Raw genomic sequence first — 11826 nt, 5'->3', positions numbered from 1 at the left:
TAAATATAATTTTTCCATAGCCAAACGAACGATTCCAAATGGAAATGCTTTACTGATTCCTAATATGTCCTAATTTTTGTAAAATGTATCGCACAATTAGAAGGCAAAAATTGACATCTCCTTATTGCTAAAACTACTTTTATCATAAACTCATTCAGTAATAAAATAGGTACAATTTTTTCAAGTTAATAAGAACAAGCAATATAATAATATAGCACAGCATTTGAACTTCTATTTTTTGGTTAAACATTTAATGTTGGCCCATGAAAATAATGACCATTGAACATATATAGGTGTTCTACATTTTACAAGTATATTTGGTGATCCGACGGATATAATTATCTTTTCATAAGTCCGTTAATATTGCTGTAGTCCCTTCGAATTCCGCAGTTCGCCTTAAAGTCAAACACTCGAAGGTTATGATCGGTGGCAACAAACATATATTGGCTATCACATGCAAGGCTGTACACGGGTGAAAATGCTTTGTGCTCTCGCGTCCTGCCCGGAAAGTATAATTGTACATATTGTGGCATTCTTATATCGTACAGATTGACCCGTGAATGTCTGTTGGTGCCGACCAGCGCCGCATACAGTCCATCGTACTCCAGCGAATAAAATGATGAGTCGAAGGGATCCTCCCAAATTGCCACATCTCGATCGATGCGTCGATCAAACATCCTAAACGTCGCGTCGAAGTTCGCCGTGAAGATAACTTGGTCATCTTTCAGTTTTAGGTCGTAAATGGCCATCGTGTTTGAGTTGAAAATCACTTCCTCGCCACTGTTGAAAAATACATTTTAGTTAGCATACATGACATACAAAAATTATGATCAAAAGAAATCTTTCTTCTACAACACATAATGACCAAGTTCTTATTTAAAAGAAAATATAAGTATGGTATTAACTAAATCACCATTGTGTTAAACAATACCATTCGATAAACTCCCTAACTATGTTTATCTAGTATCACCTAATGAAACATTCAACTTTGTTTCCCAGTGAACTTAGTTTGACAATATAAAAACCATTAAACCTAAGATTAAAGATTACCTTTCCACGTGGACGGCCCTCAGAGCCCGGCGGTCACCCTTGTCCGAGTAGAGACCCCCATATAGCCACTGGCCATCTGAACTGAGTTCAAGGGATCTAAAGGCGAGCGGCAGATTCATCACCATGTCGAAGTGCGTCATCCCGAACTCCTGATTCCGCTGCCACAGTTTGCAGCAGGTATCGGTACTGGTGGCGAACAGATCTTTGACAAAGTCCACGCAGTACAGGTACTCGTTGGCCGGATGCATCCTTTGTTCCGTAATGCCATCGGCATCGTAATGAAAGCACGATCCGCACACCCGTCCCGCGAATATGGTGTCCTGCTTCTTGACGAAATCGGAGATATCTGTTTGGGTGGACGTACTGATCTCCTCCTCATAGCGACGCTGCAGTGCATCGTAGCTGGTGCGCCGGTACTTCCGCAAGTAACCGGCATGGGTAATGTACAGGTAGTTCGCCTCCAGGCACAGTTTGGTGGGAAACATCTGGGCATGGTGGAAGTAGGGGCGTTCGAAATAGGTTCCACTAACCCAGTTCTTGGACACCTCAATCCGTTCATAGTTTTTCTGTCGTTTTCGGTTCCTGAAAGGTTATCAAGGGTCATGATGTAATCTTGGGTATTTACTTAATCACATCACCTACCTCTGTTCGATTCTGGGATTATTCCGGTGACCACAAAGTAGGAGGTCGTAGCAAAGTGGGTAGAAATAGTGAGTGTCTATTATACGCTCCAGAGCCGGATCCGCCTTGCACAGGCACAGAAGATCCGCCTCCGAGCAGTAGTCAAAGATGCAAAGCAGACAGTCGACGGTTAGATCTTTTAAACCCATTCGGGTTGCATGCATCTTTGGATCTTTGGCTATAACTTTATAAATTTAGGGTGGCATTCTATCTCGTTTCCGTCGATATGTCTACAAAACGCGATAATTGTCTATCGATTATTCCATTTTTGTACGCTTCCTTTCCAACACTTGAAAATTTCCGTTAAACTTAATGGCCGTTAATACATATTTAAAAGCAGGCACCGAATAAGAATTCTTAAGATTTTCATTTCATAAGGCCTAGTGAAATTTTAAAATGTATTTTGTAGTCAAGCGTTAATATAGTTTTTTTGTGTTCCAAATTTGCTGATTGTTTGATACTTTGTGGACAAGACCAAAAAGAGATTTATTCTTACGTTTAATAAGAAATAACTTTTATTTACGGTCCCTGATTAGGAGTCTTTATTTATTCTAGCATATTTCCATCGAAAAAACCGACATCATCCATTCGCGAGAAGAATCTGAATGATTTAGACTTTTACTCTAAATTCTTTATGAGCTCTAAATACACGTCATTTTTGCACAAAATAACGTAACTTGACCTGAAATTGTGAAATCAGAAATACAGCTGCGTTTTTTTATAATTTCATCTTTATTTGAAAAACTATAAAACAGTAAAAAGTTTTCTTCTTAGTAACTGCAGTTCTAATATCACAATGGTGTTCTGGTCTAGTTATCGTTATCTCAGGAAATATGACACGGTATTTGCTTACTGGAAATTAAAAACTGTGTTTATTTTGCTTATCTATAGTTTATCTATAATTTTAAAAAAAGCAAATTTCTTTGTTTGATTATTTTTTGGATTCTTGAATATTAAGATAAATGAAATACACAAAGAGTGTCGTCATTCCAACTTATAAATGTAAATAAACCATTACTGCTCTTTTTTGATCCATAAAGCTCTTCAAAAGTTACTATCTGAACTTTGAGTTCTCAATGGTTAGCAATTTTCCCCGGTTGTGCAAAACAATACAAGAAAATGCAATTCATGGAAATTGGTTAATGTAGGTACATATTTATTCATTTTGATTGTGGTGGAGGTTAACTCATCAAGGCTACACTTCAGGGAACCACTACGATAAATGACACTATGAAAAATGAGTTGGTAAAGGTACAAAAGTATTTGTGTAACGCAGAAGGTTGATTTTAGAAAGATTCGCATCGATTGATGTAAGCCGACTGAAATACACAAAAATAAATAGACAGGAACTGCACATTTTGGGGACAGAAGTCTAAAATACACAATTCTACGCACAAATGTGCCATGCGTACGATCAAGTACTCATACAATTGCAACAATTTAAAGTTATTTAGAACACTGTTTCCGCAATTAGGCACGAAACTGCTGAGATTTTTGCGCTAAATACCTTAACTGAGCATTTGATTGACTTGAAATAGCGCACATACTGTCCGATCTGTCTAGAAAGCATCTCCTATCTCGCTGGCAATTTATATGCGACTTTGTAGACACTGCAAAATGGAACAATAAGTTTTACAACTTCTGGAGTGATTCAGAAAGTCCAGATAAAATGGCTATTTCATTTCAGTACTCAAATAAGAATACATAAGGATATCATAAATTAGTAGACAATATTCACTTTATACCAGATAAGGCAGAAAATAAATTGTTAGTCAAACAAAGAACTGTACGGAAAATCTTGAGAATAGAACCGAAGTCATAACAAAGAAAAGTGTAACGGCTATTTTTGGGTCAGGGAAAGTAGCGTAACTGTCACTGTTCAGGTCTTCTTTTGGTTGTCAACGCACTTAAAGTTTTAGAACCTTAAAAGTGAATTTGTAAGAGGGCTAGACTCATATCTAGTACACCTTTGTACTTTCCATTTAACATACTTTTTACTGGATTATGACCCCTTTTAGTGGTTCGACACAAGGTAATGCATGGTGTCAGAAACCATCTGGCGGGTACAAAGAATCGTGACTCTCAGGTTGGTTAGGAATGCGAAAAATTCTGGATCGTTCGTTCCGTTCTATAGGCCCCTTTAGAATCTTATCAAACTGTACATGACATTAGGTTTTACCCTTTAAGTCGCATGTTAAAAAGAGTTAAGGACCTCGAATCTTCAAATACCCTTTCTAAATCTTACGTTTTTTCAAAGAATATTTTGAAAAATTCATCATAATATCACAAGTAATCCTTTGTCAAACTGCGTTAGAAATGATTTCATTACATTTTTAGGCAAAATATCAATACATTTATTAGATCAACTGTGATACCAAACATGTATAACCCACATGAGATTTTTACGATAATAACTTTCCAGAATGGGTATTTCCCAGTCTGTTCTAGAGCGATCGCTCGTATCTAGGAAAAGTTCATGCGTGGCACTGAGCTCCAAAAATTGATAGTCACAATCTGAAGGTGACGTAGCCGTCAGCAGTTTTCGCGTTTTGCGCAGTTCTCGTTCTCCGTTCGGCAATTTCATAATCTGAACAAAGTGCTCGGGCACAGGTAAAACGGTCGAGCACACACAAAGCCAAAAATCGGGGCATACATGCGAATCGTAAGACCCCGTCACGTCGCCACACCAGATGACAGTCGTGGGACCTCCGCATTCGCAGCTATTCACAATATTAGTTTATTGTTATTGTAGAGCAAAGTCACAAATATTTCCGCAGGCAAAGTCACGTTCGCCATCCTGATAACTAAAAGTAACTTGGTTGCATTATCAACTTGGGAATCTACAAAGTAATAAGGAATCTCACAGCTGAGACGTACTAATATATTCTGATTTTACACTCTCAGAATTCTCTAGATTATTTGCATTTCCAAAAACGTCGCGATCAATTATCACCTTTATAAAGAGAATAGATTAAACTTGAACAAAACAAAACAGAATTGAGTTTGTTTTGATATTTTGGCGAAAATATTTATCATTCAAATCAAATGTTGAATGTTGTATTAGTAAACAAAATGACGCATAGCATACGCAGTTCCGAATCTTGTTTACCCCTGACTCATTGTTTTCATCTTTTGTAGCCTTTTAGTTCTCTTGAATTTAAATAGAACTGATAACTACGGGCTGTTTGAATGAGACAAAAATAACAAGAGAAATGATGAAATTCCGCAAATAAATCTTTTAAAAATATCCCATAACCCTAAAGAAAAAACACTACCTTTCGTAGTCATAATTATTCTTGGTGAGATCAAATTTCAATGTATTATTTTTTACGATTTTCACTTACAAGATTTTAATAGTAGACGAAGCGTAATACAGAAGTATTAAATAATAAATAACAATTTGCATTCGTTGCATTTTTTAACATGGAATCTAATGTGTTTTAAAGCCCAAAAACAAATCAGGGCGACTGTCCTTTGATAAGATCAACAGTTTGCAAAAAAATTAAAATGTTAAATGTATTGTACATAGGTAGGATTTTTTTTTAGGAAGAATCGGTTGCAGAGAGGAGGCTGCGAAGCGGCGCGATTCTTGAACGGATCGAGGCCGCAGCGCGATTGGAAGGCAGTGAGTTCTTGTGTGTCTAAGAGAGTGTCTAAGCGAGGCTTTAAGTCTTTGTTGGCAGTACCACCTGCAGGAAGACGACGTGGAACGCAGTAGGAGTCGGCGCGACCAGGAGGGCCAGGATGTCCACAGTGCCATATCTTCCGATATGTCCTATCCCGGCGGCTAATCAGTCGGCATTCAGCCGGCTGCAGCCAACGCGCCAGCGTGTCCCAGAAAGCTGCCCGTGGGTGACTCCACGAGCGCCAATCAGCCCATGTCCACATCCGTATCAGGTTCGGGCTCCGTGGACATGCCGTTGGCATTCTGGGCCATCTGGAGTGTGGTGCGCGTGTAGTCCAGTGGCTCCACGCCAATGTCCTCGTACTCGTCCTTGTCGGCCTCAGTCGGGCACAGCACGCCCTCATCCTCGTCGATCGCATCGGTGGCTGTGCCCTCGTCCTCCTCCTCCGCATCGCTCCAGTCCTCGGCCACCTCCACGTTGACGGGCAGGTACATGTGGAAGGGGCGCTGCTCCCGCAGCCACGGTGTCAGGAAAATGTGGCTGGCGGTCATGCGTTCCGTGAAATCCTTCCGCAGTAATGACAGTAAAAGCCAGCGCACCGACTTGGACAGCGTCATGGGGATCTGGACGTTGCCATGCCGGATCACGGTGATGAGGTTGCAGTTGGCCTTCTCGTAGAACGGATACTGACCCACCAGCATTGTGTAGAGGATCACGCCCAGCGACCACATATCCGCCGGTTTGCCCTTGTATGTGGGCTGGGGGCACAGGAGTTCCGGGGCGGTGTACAATGGACAGCCGATCTTGTCGCTCAGAGTGTCGTCCTCGCCGTCGAGGATCATTGAGCCTTCTAATGATTCGTACTGCAGTTTGGTTCTGTAATGGCAAGAGCGAAAAATTCGAATAAAATATTGATGTCTTTATTTCGATATAAAGTTCTATAAATAACAATTTCTGATGTTCCTAATAATAGATGTTAAGATATTGCAATGTTTCTTGGGAAAGAATCGGCTGGGATTGCTATTATTCTGATCGCAACTGTACCCGTCCATAAGACCCAGCGTCGAGCTCTACATATCATGTGCAATCCCTGGGCCTTGCATAACCCCCGATTTTGTGGGGCCATTAGCTAGCGCAATATCGAAGAGACTTGAATCGATCGGCCACGGGGTTTCAGTTGTAGTTGTCGTTGTCGTTGGCGTTGGCGTGTTGACAAGTCAAAAGGCGAATTGGCCGAGAGAGCATTGTGAGTGAAGTTGAGTTGAGTTGACTTGAATTGGTGACGAAAGCGCAGCTTGCGACCCCCGACACCCATGAGCGAGTGCCTCCGCCCCTGCACTGCTCCACCCCCCCTCCCCCATTGGGCCACTCCATTGACATTGGCCCACATTCGAATGCAAAAAGCAAAAAAGTAACGAAAACGCCTGCAAACACAGCGAATAGAGCCGAAAGAGAGTCAGCTGTGAGTGAGTGAGTGAAGTGACGTATACGTATCGCAACTTGTTGCTGCAACGGCGCTTCTGCTGGGATCCGAAATCCGAATACCACTGCGACTTGTGGGGTTCGGGGTGTACGAGGGGTCCGCCGATAGCGAACCGAGAGGTATACAAACACACGGTCGCCGTGGTCTGGTATCCAAACATCCAAAAGAGCCAAACACAAAGCAGGCCAAAAAAACCTCGAGCTGACCCTGAACAAAAACAAGCTTTGAAAACGCGCCTCTCCTCGTCACAAATTACAGTGTACACTGTAAGAAACAGAATACCTTCAACTTGATATCAACAGGTGTGAATTAATAAAAATGATTGGGTAATAAAATATTTTATGCTTATAGTACATTTTAAGAAGTGAAATTTTATAGATTCGGATATAAAAGGTTTTTTTATTTGATAGGTATATTATAAAGAATTTTAAAAGATATAACCTCATGATATTTTATAATATTGCAATAAATATAACATGGTATTCCTATCTTTTAATATCATGTATGTACTATTTATTTTCTTTATTGGAACTTAAACTTTGACAAAATATACTGTGATCTTTGTATTTCCCTTTCCCCATTCAGATATTTAATGTCATATGGATATTTTTAAGATCAAGGTAAATTTTGCTGAATACTAGATTATTTAATGATACTTTTTAAGATCAAGGTTTTATGCGAATCAATAAAAATATACAAATTTTTAGCTGTGCATGGAATACAAGTGGAGATGTGAAGTAGAGAATAGTTACAGCTGGTGACCTCGATGCGAGATGTGAGGGGCTTTAAAGAGCGTCTTGGGAATCTCTTTCCCTCTCGGGTTTGGCACAAATTAAACGTGCGATAGAGGTTAAAATAAAATCAGAAACGAAATACGGAAAACCGGCGGCAGATAAGTGCTCAAACACCTTGGAAGTATTTATGTACAGGCGGAGAGCACACAAAATAAAAGTATGACCACAGATTTACATGCGTTTGTATATAGGAGGCATTGGGCATATAAATGCGTTAAAAATACAGAAGATCAGAGTCAGGGCCATTCACCGCATTGTGACCTTAAAATTTCGGTTCGTTGTTTGGATGTGCGTGTGTGCGCCCCTTCGGATATGGATATATGGCTATAGATATGGATACACACGCCTATACAGTATGTACACTCAGTACTTTTATCTATATAGTCTTTTTTCGAATGGAAATGAGCGCTAATAATCGCATCGTATTCAAATCGCATTGAACACAGGTTGTTTATTTCTCGCCAAGGTGAGAGAGATACATATATACTAGAGATAGAGATCTATGGGTTTCTTCCTTCCGCCGTTTTTGCACTTGGCACAGAACGACGAAATGACGAAAAAATCAGCAGATATTGCGCTAATTGTAAGCCATACGGAATCGGAATCGAACAATTGTTCACGTCATTCCCTGCTGATGTCAGGGAAAAAAAGCGATGATAATAAGAACAGAGAGACAGCGCGTTTTCGATACAGTCGTATTTATTAGCATATGCGAAAATACGTTTTGAGTGGAAGGTGGGGTCAATATTTCATCAGCTACAGTAATCAACACGTTGCTCTCTCACTCCCAAGCTCAACAAATCAAGAGAACACTGTAGTGGGTGGCCTTCCCGCGTCACCCACCACCCCCAACCCACATTGCAAATGCTATGTTGAACAATTCTTAAAATGTGGCAATGCTAGCTTCCAAAATGTGTAATAAAAAACGGGTGGGCCAATATTTTCACCACCACTGTGGCACATTGGCCCTTGTGTGTCTGTACACAGATACAGTGGAGGTCAAGGGAATACGTTTTTGGTTGTCCACCAGAATAACAAGTAATTGTTAAATTGCATTAAAAAAATTTTACAAAATCGCTTTAAAGTGATATTATAGAGTTATAAATAATAATAATGCCAATACTTTAATATTTATTTTAAGTCTGGCTAGTTTTAAAAGAATATCATATTGAGGAAATTAAAAAATGAACAATATTTACGTTGAATATGAAAATATTTAAATAATTAACGTATTGAATCAGACTGAATTTTCTTGCCGACTATTAAGGGAAATTCTTTTTACCCAACTCCCGATCTAAATATAGTGGCAACTATTATTGTCCCCTGCGCTGTGCATACAGACATACGCTCTGCGTTCATGTGGCCTGTCAGTATAATTGTTTTTGTTGGCCTATTGGTGATTCGATTGCAACACTTGTTAAATGTTCAATGTTACCCACAACGACGGCGCCAGCAGCGGCAGCAACAACAACATGGGCCAATAACAAGAGCAACAATTGTGGCACCACCAACACACGACCACAAACAAGATCTCTCGCTCATAACGAGTTTCCATCGAATTGCAAAATAAAGCGACTAGCCATATGCAATTGAGTTGGTATAAGGTGGGTTCGGGTACATATGTATACATACATATGGCGGTATGGTATATGGGTTTTTTTGAAGGTGTCACCTAAACGCAACTCACCTGGCCTCGTCGATGAAGTAGAACCGCTTGAGCTTGAGGTCCCTGAGGATAATCCCGTTGCGGTGGCACACCTGAACGGTCTGGCAGATCTGATGGAAGATGGCCCTAGCCTCCGTCTCGCACAGTCGCTTCTCGTGGCGGATGTAGGTGTGCAGGTTCTCGTACACCCCCGTCACCCCGCCCGTGGAGTCCCTTTCCTGGGGAACGGGTGCGATCAGGATGTAGGTACGATCCTTCGACAGCGGTATGATATCGTGAACGGGTCGAATCAATGGATGGCCATAGATGGTGCTGCGGCGCAGCTCCTCGTCCTGCTGCTGCAGTTGGAAGTAGGCGCGCTGGACCTTGTGCATCGGCTCGTTGACAATCCGGCAGAGGAACTGCTCCCCCGTGTAGATGTTCACGCAGCGCAGATTGGAGGCGGTGAGATCGACCAGGTGGCGGTACGAGGCGGGCGTCTTGGCGGCCACGGCTGCCGAGATGTGACTAGGCTGGGCGCTGATCAGGTAGCGCTGTTGGATCAGCTTGACGGGCTGCTGGTCCGTGGGTTCCGCAGCGATGCCCAAGGCCTGAAGCTCACATGCTCCGCCGGGCGTCAGTAGCTTCTCCCGTATGGTCTGCAGCACCTTGGCATGGGCAAACTCCTTTTTCGGTGTGAACAGGCCCAGTACAGTGTCCTCCTGGCTGGAATTCATGCTGCTGCCGGAGGAGGTGGACGCGACTGTTGGCGAGGCTGGTGATGAATAGTTGCTGGTGCTGACTATTTTACTAGTCGACGCCGCTGCCGATGCTGTTCTGCTATTTTGACCGCTACTGTTATCCATGCTTGCTTGTTTACCACTTAAACTTTATCACAGTTCTTGCTCTCGCTACGTATTTTTCTTATTCTTCTGCGCTTCTCTTCTTCTTCTTCGTGTTACTTTTGTTATTCCTCTTTAGCCTGGCTGTACTTGGCTGTTAATTGTTTTGACATTTAGCGACGCGCCGTTTAGTCTGCGATTAATTTCGATTTAAACTGACGTTTAAACTTAGTGGGTTAGCTTTAGCTCGGCCATGTGCAATGCAATGCGGGTATTCACTGACGAAATGCGGCGATTTTAAAACAAATCGAACGCTGCTCACTGATTTCGCGAAACGAAACGAAACGCGACCGTCTTCTCCGCAGTATTTTTTTGAATTGAAAATTGAAATTGAAATGTGACCGTTGTCGACTGCGCCTGGAAGAAGCACGAAGCAAAGAGAATGGTGAAACGCTCTCTCGTGTGCTCACTCGTGTGCCGATCCGTCTATCTCCGTCTCGCTCGCTCTTGGTTGAGAATACGCATGAAGAGGAAGACCGAGAGCAACGTTATTTTTCAAAATGAAATGTCAACGGAGAGGGAGAGAGCGGGAGAGCGTCGTTATTTTTGAAAAAATTGCGTTGAACGCTGAAATTCCCATTTCCGACTCGATTTGAAATACGTCGCTGTATCAACACTATCTTTACAGCAACCCTTAAAACTTGTTCGATTTTACATAATAATCTGCGCACTAATAAAACGTAGGCATAAGTTAATTAGAAGGGGGGTTAGTAAACAAATGACATCTAAGATTCTAAGTTCAAAGTACTAAAAGTACAGTCAACCGATGTTCTATTTAGGTTCAATGGGTACCGCGGAAAAATATACCCGCATGATTTCCGCTATAACTCGAATTTATCTTTTGTGGTTATGAGTTTCAAATAAGTGCGGTTTTCTATAGCTATGTACGTATTTATGATAATATTTTATACGAATTACCAGATTTCTTGAAATACTTTTTAGCCAAGCACTAAGAGTATTGTATTATTTTGAGATTTGTAATTTCTCCAAATATTCTAAAAGAGTATATTCAAATGTGTATATGAAAATTTTAGAAAACATGTATTTTACAATAATAAATATAAATAAATAATGTATACAAGTTATTGTAGATACATATGTATTAAAACTGTAGAAAGTTTAATCTATACAAAATGCAATATGTTGAAATCAGGAGGTATAAAGACGACTTATTTCAGAAGATTTGGTATTATTTTTAATAGTATATTTATATTTAGTTATTCCAATAAATGAGACCCAAATATGTTAATATTATACGTAATTACCAGCAATCTTTTGGATCCACCGAATCGATCATCGATTTTCTTCCTGTGCGTGATCATTACTCATTTGTGTGTATATGTAAGTCTGGCTGTTTGTCTTCGCAGTGCAGACAATTTCATGATTTTTGCAGCTGTCCCGAAACGAGGATCACTGGGCTACGCAGGAATTACGACAGCGACGGAAGGTAGTGATCAGAGATCTTCGAGGAGCAGGAGCAGGTAAGAACCACCGAGCGGCATTATGTCGCAGGTAGATTTCTATGTCAGCTGCACTATTCCACCCCTAAGCACCATAGGGATATAGTGCATCGGTGCAGGGCTGTACATGCGATGCAGTTGCAGCTGGCGCAAGGTGATTTCCCACTGAAGACATCCGACTGAGG

General features: G+C 41.1%; 2 protein-coding genes across 2 annotated transcripts; both read right to left on the bottom strand.

Moving 5' to 3' along the window:
* Positions 1–35: 35 nt before the first annotated feature.
* On the bottom strand, positions 36–1973 carry LOC119552655 (F-box/WD repeat-containing protein 4). The gene is made up of 3 exons (XM_037862357.1): positions 1693–1973; positions 1051–1632; positions 36–780 (listed from the first exon to the last, which is right to left on the bottom strand). Exons 1-3 carry the CDS (start codon positions 1893–1895, stop codon positions 339–341), a joined length of 1227 nt encoding a protein of 408 aa, XP_037718285.1. The 5' UTR covers positions 1896–1973; the 3' UTR covers positions 36–338.
* A 3048-nt stretch (positions 1974–5021) lies between these two features.
* LOC119553889 (tribbles) lies at positions 5022–10503 on the bottom strand. The gene is made up of 2 exons (XM_037864554.1): positions 9322–10503; positions 5022–6233 (listed from the first exon to the last, which is right to left on the bottom strand). The coding sequence occupies exons 1-2, from the start codon at positions 10143–10145 to the stop codon at positions 5603–5605; spliced, it is 1455 nt and encodes a 484-aa protein (XP_037720482.1). The 5' UTR covers positions 10146–10503; the 3' UTR covers positions 5022–5602.
* Between the last annotated feature and the right edge of the window lie 1323 nt (positions 10504–11826).

Source organism: Drosophila subpulchrella, chromosome 3L (genome assembly GCF_014743375.2).
Source record: "Drosophila subpulchrella strain 33 F10 #4 breed RU33 chromosome 3L, RU_Dsub_v1.1 Primary Assembly, whole genome shotgun sequence".
Lineage (NCBI taxonomy): Eukaryota > Metazoa > Arthropoda > Insecta > Diptera > Drosophilidae > Drosophila > Drosophila subpulchrella.
Note: the sequence above shows the minus strand (reverse complement) of the source record. Positions and strands in the feature narration are given on the sequence as shown.